Source organism: Arvicanthis niloticus, chromosome 27 (genome assembly GCF_011762505.2).
Source record: "Arvicanthis niloticus isolate mArvNil1 chromosome 27, mArvNil1.pat.X, whole genome shotgun sequence".
Classification (NCBI taxonomy): domain Eukaryota; kingdom Metazoa; phylum Chordata; class Mammalia; order Rodentia; family Muridae; genus Arvicanthis; species Arvicanthis niloticus.
The window spans coordinates 17,457,595-17,476,242 of record NC_133435.1 but is presented as its reverse complement, the minus strand read 5'-3'; the positions used below and the strand labels follow the sequence as shown (position 1 = coordinate 17,476,242).

The 18,648-nt window shown below is 46.4% G+C and overlaps 1 protein-coding gene across 3 annotated transcripts in view; it reads left to right on the top strand.

The window, feature by feature from the left end:
• Positions 1–16,325, top strand: part of Cgnl1 (cingulin like 1) — a 148,846-nt gene extending 132,521 nt beyond the window's left edge. For all 3 annotated transcript variants that reach the window (XM_076926240.1, XM_076926241.1, XM_076926243.1), the window contains exons 14-19: positions 330–419; positions 9,903–9,986; positions 10,751–10,875; positions 11,738–11,846; positions 12,041–12,204; positions 13,299–16,325. In XM_076926240.1, coding sequence (XP_076782355.1) covers positions 330–419; positions 9,903–9,986; positions 10,751–10,875; positions 11,738–11,846; positions 12,041–12,204; positions 13,299–13,428 — 702 coding nt within the window. In that variant the 3' untranslated portion in view covers positions 13,429–16,325. The remainder of the gene's footprint in view (positions 1–329; positions 420–9,902; positions 9,987–10,750; positions 10,876–11,737; positions 11,847–12,040; positions 12,205–13,298) is intronic.
• The last annotated feature ends 2,323 nt before the right edge of the window (positions 16,326–18,648 follow it).

Below are 18,648 nucleotides of genomic sequence, written 5' to 3'. Positions count from 1 at the left end.
GCTTGCCTAGCAAACATGAAGTTCTGGGTTCGGTCTCAAGCACTGACTATACCGGCTTGTATATGCCAGCACTTGGGAGGTGGATGCAGCAAGATGAAAAGTTCAAGGTGATCCTGGGCTACATAGCAAGTTTGAGACTACTTCAGGATCTGTGAGACCCTTAGGAAGGAGGAAAGGGAAGGAGACAGGGGAAGGAATAGACGCCTTATGTTCCCAAGCCCTTACAATACTCAGCTCTCATTGCTCTTAGGGTTTCTGTCCATGGGCACCCGTGCTCCGAACGCAGGTCAGTGTGATTAAAGTAACCTGTTTGTGTTTTCCTTTCCCAGGACAAGGTATCCCAGTTGGAGACTGAATTGGAAGAAGAAAGAACCAACGCTGACTTGCTGTCTGAGAGGATCACTTGGAGCAGGGAACAGGTTCGAGGGAGTTGTAGAAGGGTGAATGCATGGTACTGTGGGGAAAAGTCACGAGAGGCTAAGCCTGAGGACTCAGAGCAAGGAGGAGACATTCCTGCCTGACAGAGCACAAGGAGAGATGCAGTAGTCTTTGTAATTATAAGCCACAGGGAGGGAAGGGATTAGTAACATGAGGGGAATTTCCTAGGGTGGAGGCAGAAAGTGATATAATAGCTGCAGTAAGCCAAGGGCCTAGCATTGTCTATTTAACTCGGGGTGACAAGGCTGGAGGTTTGGGGCTGAAGGGCTGTCATCACTGGGTTGGCAGTCCTGTTCAGAGCTGAAGATAAAGGTCACTGGCTCCTTTGCCACCCACCCTTTGGATGTGCACAGGTTTCCTTGGGAAGCGAGTACAGGGACTTTAAGCCAGGCTACTGGGCTCTGGTTCTGTGTTGGTTCCCAAGCTGTACTCCTGGTGGGGTAGCATTCAGAGGCCCAGGGAGCAGAGGGTTAGAGAGGGACTTTCCTGAATGCCAGGACACAGATGGGCAGCTCAACCTTGACATTGGCTCTCCAAAGTTCTTACTGTGTTTTCTAAATTCTCTTACTGGACTCAGAGCTGTTTTGTTAGGAGTCCCTGCCAGTGTGGCTAAGCAGCTGTGTTACCTCAGGGCATTCCAAGGTCTGCTAAGCATGCATAATGAGAGAAATGCCCATGGATTTGTTTTGTCCATGTTCCCTGTGACATAAGCACAGTGGGAGGAATGGTAAGAACTGTCACCTTACTAATATTCTAGGCAGTTAAAACCAGTTTCCAGTTCTGTCATATATACACAAAAGAAAACACTGGCAGGCTAAGCCAGAACACAGTACCTTCACTGGTTCGGCCACTGGCCTAGAACCGTGAGCTATCTGGTCCCAGAATGCCTTTAGCCCTTTCCACTCACTGAGCATTTGAGTCATGGGATGTGACTGCTCACCCCAGTGGTCAATGTAAATTTTCCACTGAGCCAAGAACTTGAGGTTCATGCTGGAGGAAGATAAAGACTCTTGCCTAGGTGCTGCTGTGAAGGGCACTCTGTGTGGTCAATCCCAGGCCTGCTCCTGTGCTGCCTCCTGTAGAGCTGTAGGAAATTCCCAAATTATTGAGTCTGGAGATGTAGCTCAGTTTGTAGGGTACTTGCCCATCATGCATAAAGCCCTGGGTTCAGTCCCCGGCATTGCATAAACTGGCATGGTAAATGCATGGCCATGATCCTATGAAGTGAAGGCACGAGAATCAGAAGTTCAAGGTCATCCATCCTTGGCTACATATTGAGTTCTAGGCCAGCCTGGGCTAGACCTAGATCCTTTTCCACAAATAAACAAAAGCTATTTATGTAGAAGGGTCTGAAGGCTTCCCCTCTCCCAACCTGCCACCACTAGCTCTATTGTCCTGTTCCATTGTCATCTCGCTATTCCCGGGAGGTAGAAAAAGTAAGGTACATGCTTGCTGTAAATGAAGAGACTGAAAATCAAGTTCAAATTGATATAGAAACTGATGAGAAACAAACCCAAAGCGTCAAGATAGACCATCGCTGCTTCTCCTCCAGTCCTCTCTTCCTCCTTCCCTCCCTCCCTCCCTCCCTCCCATGGTTTTTAGTGATAGGTCTTGTTATGAATCCCAGGCTAGCCTCTACCTCTATCCTCCTGCCTCAGTCTCTGAGTGCTGGGTTGCAGGTATGCTACCATGGCTGGAGAGTGGCGCCTCTTGATGGAGGCTCTGACCTCTTCTGGCCCTTGATGCCTCCTAATTAGAGAGGGACATTGAGAGGGATATCCCACTTCAACAACAATCCTTTATCTCAAAGTCTGGCTTTCTGCCTTTAAAATTAAAGGGCATGTAGAGAGGGCTCAGGGGACAGACAGACAGACAGGCCCTGTCCAGTGGGGGCTTTCACAGCACAGCAAGAAGAGGGACTCCTAAAAGTGAGCCCCTTTCTCCTCTCATCAGCTCTGACCTTCTGATACCGTAACAAAGGCCGGAGACTAAAGGACAGAACGTGGCACTGGTCACCTTGAATCTTATGAATGGCGTTAACCATGGACTTGCAGCAAACTGCAGCTAGACACTGAAAAGAGAGAGCATGGGAAAGGATTGAAAAACAAACAGACAAACAAACAAACACTCTTGCTTTCTTTTAAAAGTTCAAGTTTTCTGTTCTCGATTTAAAACTGAGTACTTCTAAGTTCTGAATCCGTGTTTCCTCCCAATACATCCAGTCTTTTCCCTCATCCCAGTGTTAGGTCTTAGGTAAACAGGCCAGACAAAAGCGTTCTGGCAATCTTAGCTGAAGGCTAGCCCTCTGACAGGACCTTGGGTCTGGCAAGGCCATTAGAGGTTAAATCTGCAGAATTATGTAATGGATGAAAGATCTGAGACCCAGAGCCATTAAGGACTTTAGGCAGAGTCCTGTGGCAGGTAGCTCTAGAAGCAAGCGTGGGCTTCCTCTTCCCAAAGACAGTGTTTTAGCTACCAGAGACGAAAGTATAGTAAATATGACTTCATGCATGGCAGAGAGGTAAATCTGCAGAATTCTGAAGTAATGTTTGGCCGGCTTAAGGAGAGGAACTAGATTTAACAAGTAGAAAACTAACAGTAAAATGGTACAGGTGCTAAATACCAAAAGCAAGACTCAGCCCATGAGGGAAAGGCCACACTGGGCCTTAGAGGGAAGGGCTCTTGGAGGAATTTTGGCCCGGAGTCAGCTTTGAAGATATGATCCCGCAGAGAGAGGCTCGGCAGAGTGGGTATGGCATCAGCACCAGAACAGATTGGCAGGTAAGCACCAGATGTTGAAAAGCAAAACACTTCCAGTTTCCATGAGGAGCCAGGTTTGGAGAGGCCGACTAAGGCTTTGAATGGCTGCGTCCTAGAGGCCTGGGGAGCCATGGAGGGTTATTCAGCAGAACAGTAAAGCATCTACAGTGTTCTAGACGGTCAGTGTGAGAAAGAGCTGAGCATAAAGAGGCCTCAGAAGACCTACGTTGTGCTGTTCTGGGGCAGAGGAAGCAGTTGCGAATGTTCTGTTCTGTGCCCCTGGCTTCTCTGGTTATTCTTGTGTTTGTTCAATACTTGCTGGGCCCATTATTTACTTCCTGAGTCTCAGGGATTTTCTTCCATACATAGTCAGGGTAGGATATAAATTCAGAGAATCCTAATCAAGGTAAATGTTTTTATACCTTTTGAAGCTTGGACTGCCTTTCAAACACGGCTGATGTTGAGAAAAAATAGATTTGACTTGGCCAAATGCCGTATTTTTAAAAGGAGAGGAGTATCTGTCTGTTTTCTCATACAGAAGAGAAAACTTGTAAGCTGAAGAAAGACTCACTGAGGTGCTGTTTTACAGGCTTTGGGTCTGTTTAAATCCTGGGAGAAGCTTTTTTACCTTTCGTTCTCCAAAGACCGTTTCTCTGCCAGAGCCAGTAGGACAGACCTATAAACCTTGTGACTCAGGAGGCTGAGGCAGGAGGATTGTAATTTCATGGCCTCCCTGAGCTACAGAGAGATTACTAGCGAAATTGTGTCTCAGAGTAAGAGAGATGGTTGCCAGAGGCCCCAGGTTCAGTTCCCAGTGCCACGAAAACAAGCTAAGCATTTCCGTCCGTGACTACTGCCGACCACACTGAGGAGTTTCAAACGCTGGCTCCTTGCATGCTTTCTTGGCCATTTCGGGGACTTGGAAGGTATAATCATGGCCTACAGTTGCATAGCTTATAAGAGGTAGGGTCACATTATGACACTTGCATCATATTCTAAAGATCTTCAAGACTTATCTCTAATAATAATAATAATAATAATAATAATAATAATAATAATAAGCATTTAAAGTACACATGGCTGCATTTACCTTTGTCTCCTCTGACTTTCATTATATGTAAAAAGACTTAGGCAGAAAGAGGTCTAGCCTGAGTTTTAAATGTGCTGGGTAGGCTGGTATTCCAGCTCAGTGGATATCATTGTCCATACACTGCTGGTAGCTGAATGCACACAGCAGGGTTGGGCTTGCCCACAGGCACCCCCTCATCTTTGAGAACCAGGGTGACATAGCACAGTGCTAAATTGACTCATCCCACCCAGGCAGCTGGCAGGGGCAAATACCAACTTCAAACTTTGGGGAAGCTTCACCATCTTCTCCGGGACTAGCAAGGCTGCCTTGCTGCCTTGGAAACTGCTAGAGAAATCCCAGGGGGTAAAAGCTTGAGGCATGAACAGTTACTTTCAGAAACTGCTCCTTTGTGGCTGGCTCACACCTGCTCCTTAGTACCTGGGGACATAGGAACCAGTAAATGAGCCTCCAGATAGCCCATTTTCAGGAGGAAAGTGACAGATCAAAGTGGGGTTTCCTCTTATAAAGGGACTCCAGGCTCAGAACTGCCTCTTAGTGTATCAGCTACTCAAAAGCCCACTGTGTGTGTTGCCTGGTTATAATTCTTAGGATGCCCAGGAGTGATGGCCTGCCAACCTCATCACAGCCTATTGATAAACCCAGGCCAGGAGGCTATTGTTATTAGCAAGCAAAAATATCTCTAGCTTTTCATTAATGCAAAAAGCTGTAGTTCTAAACCTGAGAGCTAGCTTGGGTCACTGGTATCCTGACTCTACAGGCTGCTAGAATCGGATTTGCTTCTTATCAATACGTTCCATGTAAGTTAGCATCCATTCAGTCCAGCTGTGCTCCTGTCTGTTTTAATTTGACCGCAGAGCCTTGATTCGGAATATTTAATAGAGTTGAAGGGTGAACAGCATGTAAAACACTGAGCTCACATGAAGTATTTCTCCAGCCTAACTTCCTTGGGTCCACGTAAGGATCAGAACGTGAGATCTGTGTGCTAAGCTGAGCCTCAGAAGCAAGGATGCTTGCCTGGATTTGTGGTGAAATCATTCTTTGGGACCTTGACTATAACACCATGCAGAATTCCTTGAAGCTCCACAAAGTGGATTTATTTTAGAGTATAATGTCGGGCTGGTTTTTGGAAACAGAGGAGAAGCTATTGTGTTTTCTAAAAGACTCAGAAACATGGCCTGCCTGGCTACTGTCACTGTTAGGTTTTTATGGCTGCCTTTTATTCCTTCCTGTTCTCCTGATTTATTTTACACTTCCATTTTAATAGCCCTCTTTTGAGGGGATGTGGTGGGGTATGAAAAGTTACTGGTTTTTTGTTTTTCCATTTCCCTGGCGCTCTCCAGGGAGGGCTTGAACCTGAAGAAACCCTCAGAGATGTCTCTAGCTTAGAGTTCTGCCACAGGGGAGGTCTGTTTTCTTGTAGATGCTGTAAATTGCATGGTCTAGTCTCACAGATGGGACCCTGTACTGTGATGGTGGCAGTCCTCCATGCCCCAGGGCTCTCTTTACTTAAACCTCCTGTAGACTTTTTCTTTGAAGCTCTATAGAATTCCTCACTAACACTCTGCTTCCTAGAGGGTTTCTCCATACATCAAGCATCAAACCTCCCGAGTCTGTGGTTCTGCTGAGAGACAATGGCTGGTGGCTGCAGGGATTGAGGGCTTTTTGTCAGAAGCCCTGGGGTAAAATCCCTAAACTGCTTCCATTCAGTTCTAATCTAGGCACTATTCTGAGCCTCCCATCAGAAAAACAGGGTGATAGTCCCTGTGTGGGAGTTTCCAGAAGGATTAACAGGCTCGGACACAGTACATGGCTGGAGCAGGGCTGTTCCTAGTGCCTAGCTGGCTCCCTGCACAGCTGCTGGGAGAGGCTAGCTTCCCCCATGTGCACTTTAATACTGCCGTCGTCAACTTGATTTCTCTACTAGCATCGGGTCTTCTGCATCCCTTAACTTTGGGGACCAATTTTTCTTCTCTGTAGGATAGAGCAGGGTCCTCTGGCTTCCTTGGAAGTCTCCTTGAACAGCATCCTGTAAGATAGGGTAGTAACTAAAACATCCTGTTCCAGGCAACTGAAAGGGCCCTGTGGGCTACTTTGCTCAGGTACAAATGAACCTGCAGGCCTTGTTCTGTGAGCAAAGAGGAGAAGCTGGGCTAGACTGCTTGTCTGTAGAGTTCCTTCCCACCATGGAAGGTGTGCAGTGTCGCTCAAGTGCAGGTCTGTGCCCCAAGCAGTATGGCTTCCCCTGGGAGGCCTGAGAAGGCTGTGAGCCTGCATTCATTACCACGCAGTCACAGGAGTTAAGTCCACAGCCCTTTCAGCAGCATGTGATGCTCAAGGGCTCAAGGGCAAGTGGAAGGAGTAGCTGGTGGCATGAAGTAGCTGGTGGGTGTGGCATGAAGTAGCTGGTGGTTGTGGCATGCCCTCTGCTTGTCCCTTACATTGCTGCCATTTTTTTTCTTGCCCTCTGCTTGGCCCTTACATTGCTGGCATTTTTTTTTTTTTCTTGCTCTGTACAAGAATGGCCTAAGGGAACTAGACTCGGCTGTTTGGGTTTTGTGTCTTAATATTAGAATACTATATAATATATATATATATATATTATATATATATTATATAATATAATATTATAATATAATATATAATACTATAGAATATTAGAATTTTGTGTCTTAATATTAGTGCCCTTATAGGGTACACGGTGATCACTTAACACATGTGTTACAGTGTGTAGTTTTCTAGTTAGGGCAATACGTATTTCCATCTTTTCAACAACTAAGGATTTTTAGTGTAACGCTATTCTCTGAGAATTTCATATATGTATACACTGTATTTCACCCTCACAGCAACTCCTGACTTCATAGTTTCCCTGTTTAATTTTTTTTCTGAGAAAATTTTATACAGTATATTTTGATCATATTCTTTCCCCTCTGTCAACTCTTCCCACATCCCTGACCCACCCAACGTAATGTTCTCTCATTTAAAAGGAAAAACAGAACATAACACAGTCTGCTTCTATTGGCCAGCTACTCCTGGGCACTGGCCGTTATGGTCAATATACCAGTTATCAGCTATACAAGAAAACTGATTTTTTTCTCCTCATCCAGCAGTAATTAATTAGGTGCCAATAGCTCCTTACCTATGGCTAGCATTTCATGTCTACCTCCCCTCCTGCATGCTGGAATTCTATCTGAGCTTGTGCAAGTCTTGTATGCACTCTCACAGTCTCTGAGCTCCTATGTGTATCTGCCCTATGTTGTGTCTGGAAGACATGATTTCCTTGCAGTCATCCACCACCTCTGGTTCTGACAACCTTTCTACCGTCCTCTTCCACATAGATCCCTGGGCCTTGAGGGGAGGGTGGGATTCGTCCCATTTAGGGCTGAGAACTTCCAAGTCTCTTATTCTGTGTGCATTGACCAGTTGTGGCTTCTGTATTAACTGCCATTTACTGCAAGCAGCCCCCCCCCACACCTTTTATTAATAATCTGCCAATCGGTATTGCTCATGTGCATGGGTGTATGGCTGTCCACTGGTGTGAGGTGGCAGCCATTGCCTTTCAATAGTTCCTCAGCTAGGTTCCACAGTATCATGTGTTGAGAACTTTGTATTCAACTAGTCATTTTAAAACTGATTTTTAATTTTTGGTGCCCCACCCCCACCCCCAGTCTCTCTCTAGGTCTTTCTGTGTAGTCCTGGCTGTCCTGGAACTCACTCTATAGTCCAAGCTGGACTTGAACTCAGAGATCTGCCTGCCTCTACTTCCTGAGTGCTGGGATTAAAGGCATGTGCCACCACTGCCCAGCTTACTTTTTAGGTTTTTTTTTTTTTTTTTTTTTTAATCTGTGAAATGCTTTTGCCATGGAGCTTAAGCTGGCCTTAAACTCAAAACAGTCCTCCTGCCTCAGCCTTCCAGGTGCTGAGATTATATGTGTGAGTACAGAGCCATGTTTTAACTTATGGTTGCCTTACTGTGTCAAAGAAGAACCAGAAGTAATTACTGCAATTTTGTGGTTTTGATGTCCCTCATTGAGATTCCCATCCTCTTCCCTGTCCCCAGATTCTGACTTCTTTTCCATTCAGTTCTATAGACTAGTCTCCATCACGCCCAGCGTATAAACTAATGGATTTCATGACACGTCACACATGTATATAACATGCTTTGAACATCTTCAGCTCCCTATTCTATCCTGCCCCAACTCCTTCTTCTTCCTTCAAATCCTCCTCCTGCTTTCATGTTTTTTTCTATATTTCTTTAATCATTAAGTGTGTATATACATGAGTCCATTTAATGTTGCTCGCGTGTGCATGTTTTTAGGGCTGGCCATTGGTTGCTCCATGTTTCTCAATAATGTGATAATCTTTTCTCAGCTCTCCAGCTATTCAATGTCTAGTGAGGTCAGTTTTGTGTAGGCAGCATTCAGTTGGGATTCTCTCTCTCTCTCTCTCTCTCTCTCTCTCTCTCTCTATTTGGCTAATCTGTCTTTTGGTTGATAAATTTATCAGTCACATTTGAGGTTATCAATAAATAACCTTCTCATCTGTCAGCCACACTCTGCTTGTTTTACATGTATTTGTTCTTTCCTATCTCCTTTATTATTTATTTTTGTGATTTATTTCCCTCACCTGTGTGTGTTAGATTCCTTCTCTTTTGCATATCTGTTCTCTTCCTCCTCCTCCTGGGTGTTATAATGTGTGTCTTCAGGATGGTAGTTACCGTCCTGTCATTTCTAGTGTCTGTCTTGCAGGGCTGATCTGGTGCTGTTTATCTGGGAAACACTTGAGTTTTCTTTCACTTACTAACTTGAACGTACAGTATTAGGTGTCTAAGTGTCATTTCTTTGAGTTTTTGAATATAGTATCTACCCTGTAAGGTTTCTGTTGAGAAATCTGCTTCAAGTTTCGTGGGTCCTTACTTATAGATGGCCTGACACTTTCTTCTACCTACTTTTATGATTCTGTCTTTGTCTTTTACCTGTGACATGTTGACTATAATAACCCAGGTGATGATCTGTTTTGAGTAAATCTAATTGAGGTACTTTGAGCATCTCAAATCTCTTCAGATTGGGAAGTAGGTTTGCTCGTGATGGTCTAGCCTGTGGTGATGTCTTCATTGTTGTTAGAAGTGTCTCTGCCATGGTTGACGGTTCCTGAAGGTGGCTATGGGACTGTGCAGCACATGTGGGCTTGCAGACCTGCACAGAGGCTGGGAGCTAGGTTCTCCCTATCTGTGGTGCTGATATAGGAAGCACTGTTCCTAACCTTTTCAGATCAGGTACAGGTGACATCAAGTCTTGTAGCATCAGGAACCTACAGTCCCTGAATGATAGGACATGGAGACCCAATAGGTCTTCATCCCTGGGACCTACAGATGAATATGGAAAGAGAACAATTCAATATATGTTAGCAGAGTTAGCTACAGTGACTGCTGTTATTTTTAGTTATCTATCATTATACTCACCAAAGGATCAAGGGCATCTAAGAAAAAGATCTTCTACTCAAGAACAAGCAGTATGGTGGGTACCCTGCCTTCATTGAACCTGATTTGCTGTTGGAACCATGTCAGTACAAAGAAATGAAGACCAAGTTTTAACCCCATTTGCTCTGCTTCTTGTAGATGGAGCAGATGAGAAGCGAACTACTTCAGGAGAAAGCTGCCAAGCAAGACTTAGAGTGTGACAAGATTTCCCTAGAGAGACAGGTGAGGACAGCCAGTTCCAGGAGTTCCTGCCTCCCACTCCCTTGTGTTGGGCTCCTGGTATTCTCCTATGGGAATATGGCAGGGGCTTTCCCTATCCCAGGGTCAGTATGTGGGGTAGGATGAAATTCGTGCTCAACCACAGTGTCAGCCCTTCTCAGAGGCTGAAGTTAACTGCTGATGGCCCAGGTTGTTTTTATGAGTGGATAGAAGGCTCCAGTTTAAGGAGACTCCTAACTGACAAGGTGACTCACTGAGAAACTGGCCCTGAATGTCCGTAGTAGACTGCAACATTTAAGGTAGACTCAGCAGTCGAGGAAGATTTTAACACAATACTTAGAAGTGATTGGCTATAACCAATGGTGAGAAAGCCATCAGCATGGGAGGGCATATAACTCCAGTGTAAAGGGGACAGAAAATAATCACATCATTAAAAAAGTAAGCGACTGAGAAGGATCAGTCAGATCAGTTCTTTCACAGACTATTCATGTCAGTCTGCAGCTGAAAAACACTAGTGGTGGGGCTGCTGCCCCTTCCTTCCATGCTCAGGAGTCTCCACACACACCAGCCCTTTCATCCAACCTCAGAAAGCAACAGCTTAGAGTTTCTTCCTTTGACCTGAGTTCAAAGGTGTTCTGTGGAACAGACTCTGGAATCCCCTGGTGCCTATGCACTGACCAAATTCCTCTCTCTACCTAGTATGCTTCTGCCCAAAGAACATTCCCCAACCCAACCAAGTCTCTCACAGGCTCCCTCTCTGATTCCAGAACAAAGACTTAAAGAGCCGGATTATCCACCTGGAAGGTTCCTACAGATCTAGTAAGGAAGGCCTGGTGGTGCAGATGGAGGCCAGGATCGCAGAACTGGAGGACCGGCTGGAGACTGAAGAGAGGTAAGCCCAGCCTGGAGTAGGCCCTGGTCATTCATTAGGTCTGGTGGGTTGGAGGCTCTCCTCCCATCCTTATCATCCCCCAAAGAAGGTAGAGCCAAACCCAGCCTCACAGTCATCGTCATGACTCAGATAAAACCAGCCAGCTCCACCAGGTAAGTGATGATAAGATAGCCTGGCTGTGCACCATGTGCTTGGACAGAAACTCAGGAGTGGGCTGCAGCTGGCTACTGTCTGCATCTCATTAACAAAGCAGGCTACTTTGTAAACTGTTGAGTTTGAGACAGGTTAAAGGCAAGGACCTGCTGTGGCCCTGAGGGCAGGTGTATTCAAGCAGAAGTCACCAACTATCTACCAGGAGTGGGGAGGTCCTTCCATGGTGGGTAGGAAAAACGTTCCATGGAACAGTCTCTGTAATCTTCCCAACAGAATGATTTTTGAGCTAACCACATAGTCTCAGCCTGAGGACCAGCACATCCTCCCAACCCCCAACCTTCCTTGAAGGTTCCTGGCATATATGTACATGGTTTCCGTAAGATTTCTAAGCCTGGCTGGTACAGACCCCACCTACCAGGGGTGTGTACTTCTTTGCTTCAAAAATTAAGCTTAGTAGCAGAAGAATTTAGGTCACTTCTGAGTTCTGGTCCTGCAGCCTTGAGAGAGTCTTGCCCTTCTTGGGGCTCCATGTTTCCTCCTGTGATACCAGCAGCCCTTTCTTCATGTGTAGCTGTTTTTCTCTGACCCTGAGCTGACCAGGCACCTATGGCTGGGGAGTCTCATCTCCTCCTTCCAGCCTGGACTTCCTGTGAGGCTGAGAATTGGAGGGATTAGAGGGTGTATTTTGTACTGCTTTCTCTACTCCCAGAGATCGGGCCAACCTGCAGCTCAACAACCGAAGACTGGAGCGGAAGGTGAAGGAGTTGGTGATGCAGGTGGATGATGAGCACCTGTCCCTGACTGACCAGAAGGACCAGGTGAGGGAGCCTCTGCCTTTTCTCTCGGATGTGTATGAAGAGTCCCCTGTTCCACTCACCCCACGGACCTTCTCACTTTTTCTGTGAGGCAGGGTTGCCTGGGGACTAGCCGGGTCCCTGGCATCTCCAGCTCTGGCTTTTCCAGCTCAGCTGGACATTCAGCTGACACTCAGGCTCCATCTTTCCTCACTCAGCTGAGCTTGCGCCTGAAAGCCATGAAGCGCCAGGTGGAGGAGGCTGAAGAGGAGATCGACAGACTGGAAAGTTCTAAGAAGAAGCTGCAGAGGGAGCTGGAGGAGCAGATAGGAGTGAATGAGCAGCTGCAGGGGCAGCTCAACTCTATGAAGAAGGGATTGAGGTGAGTAGAGGTGGTGGCCATCGAGGCCCATAGCTAATGGGGTCGTCCCATTCTTGGGGCGAAAGTGGCTGTGTCTACTTGAGTCACCCTACCTGTTCAATAAGGTCTCACATAAGCCACCCTCATACCAGTGTTAGGCAGAGCCTGAGGCGCAGAGAGGACAGAGTATCCCCACCACTGTGAAGGAGCATCTCCCATGTGACTAGAGAGTGAAGTTCTCATTTATACCCTTCTAGGAGTGAGGCTCTTCCAAGGTGCTCTGAGGAAAGCTGAAGGTTGGGGCTAGAGAAGGGTTGTCCTTCTGGACCCCGCCAGGACCAGTGTCAGGGATATTAAGGTGAGGACTGAGCACAGGCAGGTTCATGCCCACCCAGAGCACTAGCCTTTTGTGGAGGCTGTCTGTGCCTGGGGTTTGATGTCTGCTGCTTCAGGTCGCTCTCACAAGCTGACAGCTCCATTCACATGTCTCCAGCTCACTGAGAATCCTACCACACAGGACTGAGAACTTGCCCCAAGACCAGCGGTATGCTGCAACAGTTAAGGACTCAGTGGGCAAGAGATAATGTTCTGATAAACTAGTAAGACATTATTGTATGTGGATGTGGCTCAGTTGGTAGAATGTCTGTCTCACACGCAGAAGGCCCTGGGTTCCATCCCTAGTATCCCATAAAATAGGTGTGCTGATACATGCCTGTGATCTTACCTAAGAGGCAGAGGCAAGAAGATCTGAACTTCAAGGCCATTCTTGGCTATATATTCAGCTTGAGGCCAGCATGGGCTGGCTACATAAGACTCTGTCTTAAAAGAAAAATAATGTTTATGATCCCTAGTAAATCAGAAACACCCTGACCAGCCATATTAGAGTTAGGCAAAAGGAGAAATCAGTTGTACAGTTGGTGGCTCACCCCATCAACATTGAACAGGAGTAATAGGCAGTTTGTACCTGTTGCTAAGAAAAATGTCTGATGCTGGCAAATTGATGCATATGGACACAGCAGTTGGGTGGAGGGCAGGAGCCCAACATCCTTTCCTCCATCTCCACATCAGACAAGCTCTATGCAGGGTCAAGAAACATCTCCTTTGTGTTTCCGCAGGCTTAAGACACTGTCTAGTAAAGTACTGGACGACTCGGATGACGACGACCTCAGCAGTGATGCGGGGAGCCTCTACGAAGCCCCGCTGAGCTATACCTTTCCCAAAGACACTATCACCAGCCAGATCTGAGTCTGCTTCCAGGCCTGTTGATCCTGATGGGACTCTGCAGCCATCTACACTGAACAGGAGGCACTAAATAGGGCTTGTGAGTGGAGTCAGACCCAAGGTTACCACCTCACCTTCCTCCCGGGGCCTCTGCCTGGTTGAGTGACCTTGGATCTTAGATAGGGAGCTATTGACATTTCAGATGACCTAACTGGGACATTTGGGGGTAAGACAAAGCCCTGTTGTGCACTGCTGTCTGCCACCACTCCTTCTCCTGTCCCTGAAAAGGTTCCAGTGCCAGCTGGAATGATACAGGGACATGTAGGGATGACATGATATATATATATATATATATATATATATATATATATATATATATATATATATATATATATATATAGACTGTACATATTTTAAACCAGACCTTCTCAAGGACTGCCGTTCTGCTTTAGAATGTTCCAGAGCCTTTGGAGTGTGACATCATTGTAAAGTTCACACATTGATCTTCATTATCTTTTAAAATATGAAGCTACCAGATCTCAAATATTAAAAAGCAGGAAGCAAAGGAGGGAGAGTGGAGGCTACTCTGGAAACCAGAGGGGGTCAGACAGTGGAAAATTAGCACTGGGAGTCGATACTGGGGGTATATGGGGAAACGGCTCACTGAGGGTTGGGGAAGAACACTTACCTAGGGCTGAGTCTGAGGCCTTGGCTACTTATCTGAACCATGCGAAGAGCAGTTCCCCATTTCTTTCTAGCAAGAAGCATGGGAGACAGATGGGATTTCTAACAAGAGTGCTGTTGTGTGTCTCCTTGGCCCTTTTCCTCCATGGCAGACCTCCAAGTGAAGCTGGCTCAGGCCTGGAATTGGAGGAGTGGGAGGAGCCTTGAGACGAGGCTGATGGGCTTAGATATGAGGATGAGGAGGGAGGCATCCAGGTAGTTCATGGGGAAAGGGATGAAGGGATATGTGGGTATAAGGTTGATGTAAGAAAGAGTACAGAGATGTTCTTGAAAGCTGGGGGATGTGCAAGAAGGGCAGGCAGTGGGGGTTGAGCTGGAGCTTAGAATGATGGGAAAAAGAATTGGGGGTGCTTGCCATCCTAAGGTTTTTTTTGGGGGGAACAGGTGTCAGGAAGGGGTGAGGTCCAAGGGCAAGCACATGATGCCAAGGTTGTTTAAGGAGGATGCTGGGCATCCCTGCATATCTCCTGGCCTACCTATGTCCCCTCATAACTGTGAAAGTAACCTATGAAAGAACCTTGTGAGTTGCCTATGTGTGTAAGGCAGAGGTGACAGGACACTGAAGTAGAGTCCCCAGGCTTCCTGATGTGGGGACTCCTGGGAATCAGGTTACCATAGGGTCCTGCCCACTGCAGGTCAGAGTTCACCCAACTAAACTTAAAGAAAAGGGATCTGAGGATGAGGACTTGCTACCAGAGAACAAAGCCCTATTACACATCACGAGAGCCACTGTCTCCCTCGACATAGCTGGGCACAGCCCTTGCCTGTTTCCCCACTGGGTATGGAGAGATTTCCCCTTCCAGCCAGTCTTCACTTAACCAATATGTACTACCCATCAAAATGTGTTAGGCACAGACTCTGGCACTGGAAACACAGTGAATAGAAGTAAAAATGTCTGTTGGGCTGGAGACGAAGCTCAGCTGGGACAATGCTTACCTGGCATGCAGGAAGCCTGTGTTTGACCCAACTCTATAAACCGGCGTGGTGCGGTATGCTGTGTGATCCTGACAAGATGTGGTGGCAGAAGGATCCAGAGTTCAAGGTCAGCCTTAGATACATATGTAGTTCCAGGCCAACCTGGGATATAGGAGACCCCATCTCAAAAAAAAAAAAAAAAAAAAAAAAAAAAAAAAGAAGAAGAAGAAAGAAGAAGAAAAAGAAAAGACAAACCAACCCTGCCATCCTGTAACCATCCAGGAGAGTATGGTGCAGGCTGGACCTCTCTATACCCAGCCTCTGATAACCTCTGTCCCCTTGGGAATGTGATAGCCTGTGGTTGGTTGGCTGGTTCCCCAGAGCTCACAGGAATTCTTTGCCTCCTAGAATCTTCTCATGTCATTACCTGATACTTGCACTAAGCCTAGAAATGCCCCCAGCCTGCTCTTCTCAGAGATCCAGGTGACAAAAATCAAGACCCTGAGGAAGGGGTGTTTGTTTTGGAGTTTGACAAAATCAGTCAGCCCTTAATTCTGCTTAGCTCTTTCTGGTAGCCATGGGGTTAGCTACATAGAGGAAAACAGCTCCCGAAAGGGAGAGCAGAGTCCACCACTGGAAACACTTGTAGAGTCCCCCTCCACCACCAGCACCATCACCATCACCATCACCACCGGAGGCTAGACGGGATGAGGCATGTCTCCTGTGCTGTGATGGAGTGGGCAGCGAGCGGGTGTGTGCAGTGCAGCCAGCGGCACAACACTGGACTGAGGTTTAGAGAAAGGTTTGTAAGTCCCAGGCTCATCTCTTCCCTGTGATCCTGACAGGTGCATCCTGGGACAAGGTGTAGAGTAGGGCTCCAGGTTCTTCTCAGCTCAAACCTGTGAGCATTCCTTGGTTTTCTTATATATACATGGTTTTTTTTTTCCTGTTTATTGCTTTAAGAACTAATCCTGCTCAAGAGTATTTTCTTTAGCTAGCTTAAAAATATCTCGTGTAAAAATATACATGTTGCCAAATGCAATGCTGAGGAGACAATCACTGTATGGCTTTTATAAATTTGTTCTTCCTGCTCCGGAGTGTCATTCCACCATGACAATTGGTGTACTCTGGTGGGTCTTTCAGTAGGGATTGGTTACTATGCGTTGTCATGGGGAAGAGACGTTTTTATCACAGCTACCTCCATGGGAGTGACTTCATGGATAAAGCAAGATTTCCTTTCAATAAACTGTCATCTGACAGGAGTCCTGGCTCTTGTATTTTCTATCTTTTGATTTCTGTGGAGTTTGGTCGTGTGTAAGCATGAGGACCTGAGTTCGATCTTCAGAACCCACATAAAAACGACAAGTATAGTGCCACACTCCTGTAATTCCTGAGGAGTTGGAGACTGGGAGCTGGGGAGTTTGGTGGCCAGCCAGCTGTGTGGAATTAGTGAGGTACAAGCCAGGAAGAAAGTACCAATGTATATGCTGGGAGCTCCAGGTTGACCAGCCCCAGGGCCACTCTGAGAGACTGTGGGATGGTCAGCAGAGAATGTTGAGGAAATGTTAGCCATGGATGACCATGATGTGCTGAGCCCCAAATGGTTCATTCCAAAAAACCACAAAGGGAAGTTACTCCAGCTTGACAACTGAGAATCAGATACCCTTTCCTAAGGTTGCCTGCCTGCCTGCCTTGCAAGCACAGTCTTGTGCTCTCTTGCTCTTGTAATAGGCTCCCCACAGTCTCCATTTCATATGGAGCTGGGGCCACTTCTCCCTAGGAGTCCCTGAGAAGCCCTCACACTGACCACCAGGTCAGCTCTGTTCTCCACCCAATTTGAGGGAGCCGATCTCCACACCCCAGGTTCCTGAGATGACTGGTTTGGCCTGGCTACAGGTAGAATCTGGGCATTTCTTCTGTGTGCAGCAATTTGGGGTGTGCTCCCTGGGATTTGGGGAGCCCACCTGTCCATTGTACCGTTCTTTCTAACGGCAGCCATGGCTCTCCAGATCCCTCAGTGTCCTTCCTGAAATTTCTAGTATGGCCTGCATTCTGGAGCTGCCCTTTGTTGAGCCCTGTCAGTCACATCTGGTCTCATTTTTTGCTCCCCCATGTATGTAAGCATATCCTTCCAGCTACTCTACAGCTTCCCCTCGTTCAAAGCAGGAGCAACCCCGAATGTGAGATGTTTGAATGTTATAAGTTCCCAAAGCCTTCACAGAAATCACATGTTTTTTTTCAAAATCAAATATTGAGGTACAATTAGATAATTTGTGAATAAAAACTTTCTGCCCAGCATATAACTTTCAGATTGATGTAGGCCTCTTCTTAGGATCCCCTGGACGGGAGGGTGATATTCTGTGTGGCTCCTGCTCCAGAGCTCTCAGGAGGAACACGCTCCGGAAGCCCAGAGTGAAGGAATTAAAAAAACTGGAACAACAAAAACCCCCAAAACTCAAGTCCTCCCAGGACTGACCCCTCCCCCCCCCAGCCTTTCTGTCACATTCTTGACATTCCACCCTTGACCTCCTGGATATTACCAGTAATCCTGACTCTTACCTAACTCATTAGAATTCTTTTTCCCTCTAATTAAAACAAAACAAAAGCCCAGCTATTAGCAAGCTCCTTTTAGGGACATAAGAGTTCCCAGTCCAGAAATGCCTGCCCTTCCAGTGAAGAGCCCCATACTCGGGAGACCCTTCCTCAAGCCTCCGGAATCGCGACCCCCCCCAAAATCACAAGAAACCATACCTGGATGCAATCAGCAGAGGTTTATTAGGGGAGGAGCCGGCGGTCAAAAACGACATGCTCTTTAGCTCCAAGAGCAGGGTTTTTGGCCCCGTGTGGTGGGTTAAAGGGTCTTTTATAGCATGGGGTGGGGGGAGGAAGGCATTTTCGCGCGCTTACACATGATTGGATATTTCAAACATCAGCAACTTGCAGAACTGGCAGAACTTGTAGAAACTCGGACCTCCCAGAAAAGGGAGGGAGAGAGAAGTAAACACCAGATAGCCCATTACTCAGTTGGGCTTGTTTGGACTTGTCTGGGCACGCCCTTGCATGCCTTTATTTTTTTTTGTCACCCTGCCCCTGCAGGAGCTTAATATTTTTATTATGACTATATTTAACAAATTGTTGGTGGTCTTTGCTGACCATGAATTTTTGTTATTGTTACAATGCTGCTTTCAAATTTTGTTCTCACATTCCCTACTCCTTTAGTTTGGAATAACTTTAATCTTAAAGTTAACGATCAGTATCTTCTATCTTGTCTCTTATAATCTCATCTCTTTGTCTTAACATCATTAATTGAACAGTATCTATTTTAGTTTTAACAAAAGCTAGCAATCTATTTATGACACATGGGCCTAAACCTAAAAGTAAAAAAATAATTATTATCAAGAGACCGGCCACAACAGAGAGTAGGGTCATCAACCTCAAGGGCACTTATTGAACTAACTTTGTTGTGTCTCTCTATCTGTCTCTGGTCTAATCTTTCTCTAAGTCTCTGCATTGAGTCTTAGACTACCCCAGTGTGATCAGCATAAAAACAACAATCTTCTTTGAGGGCTGCATATAGTCCTCTAT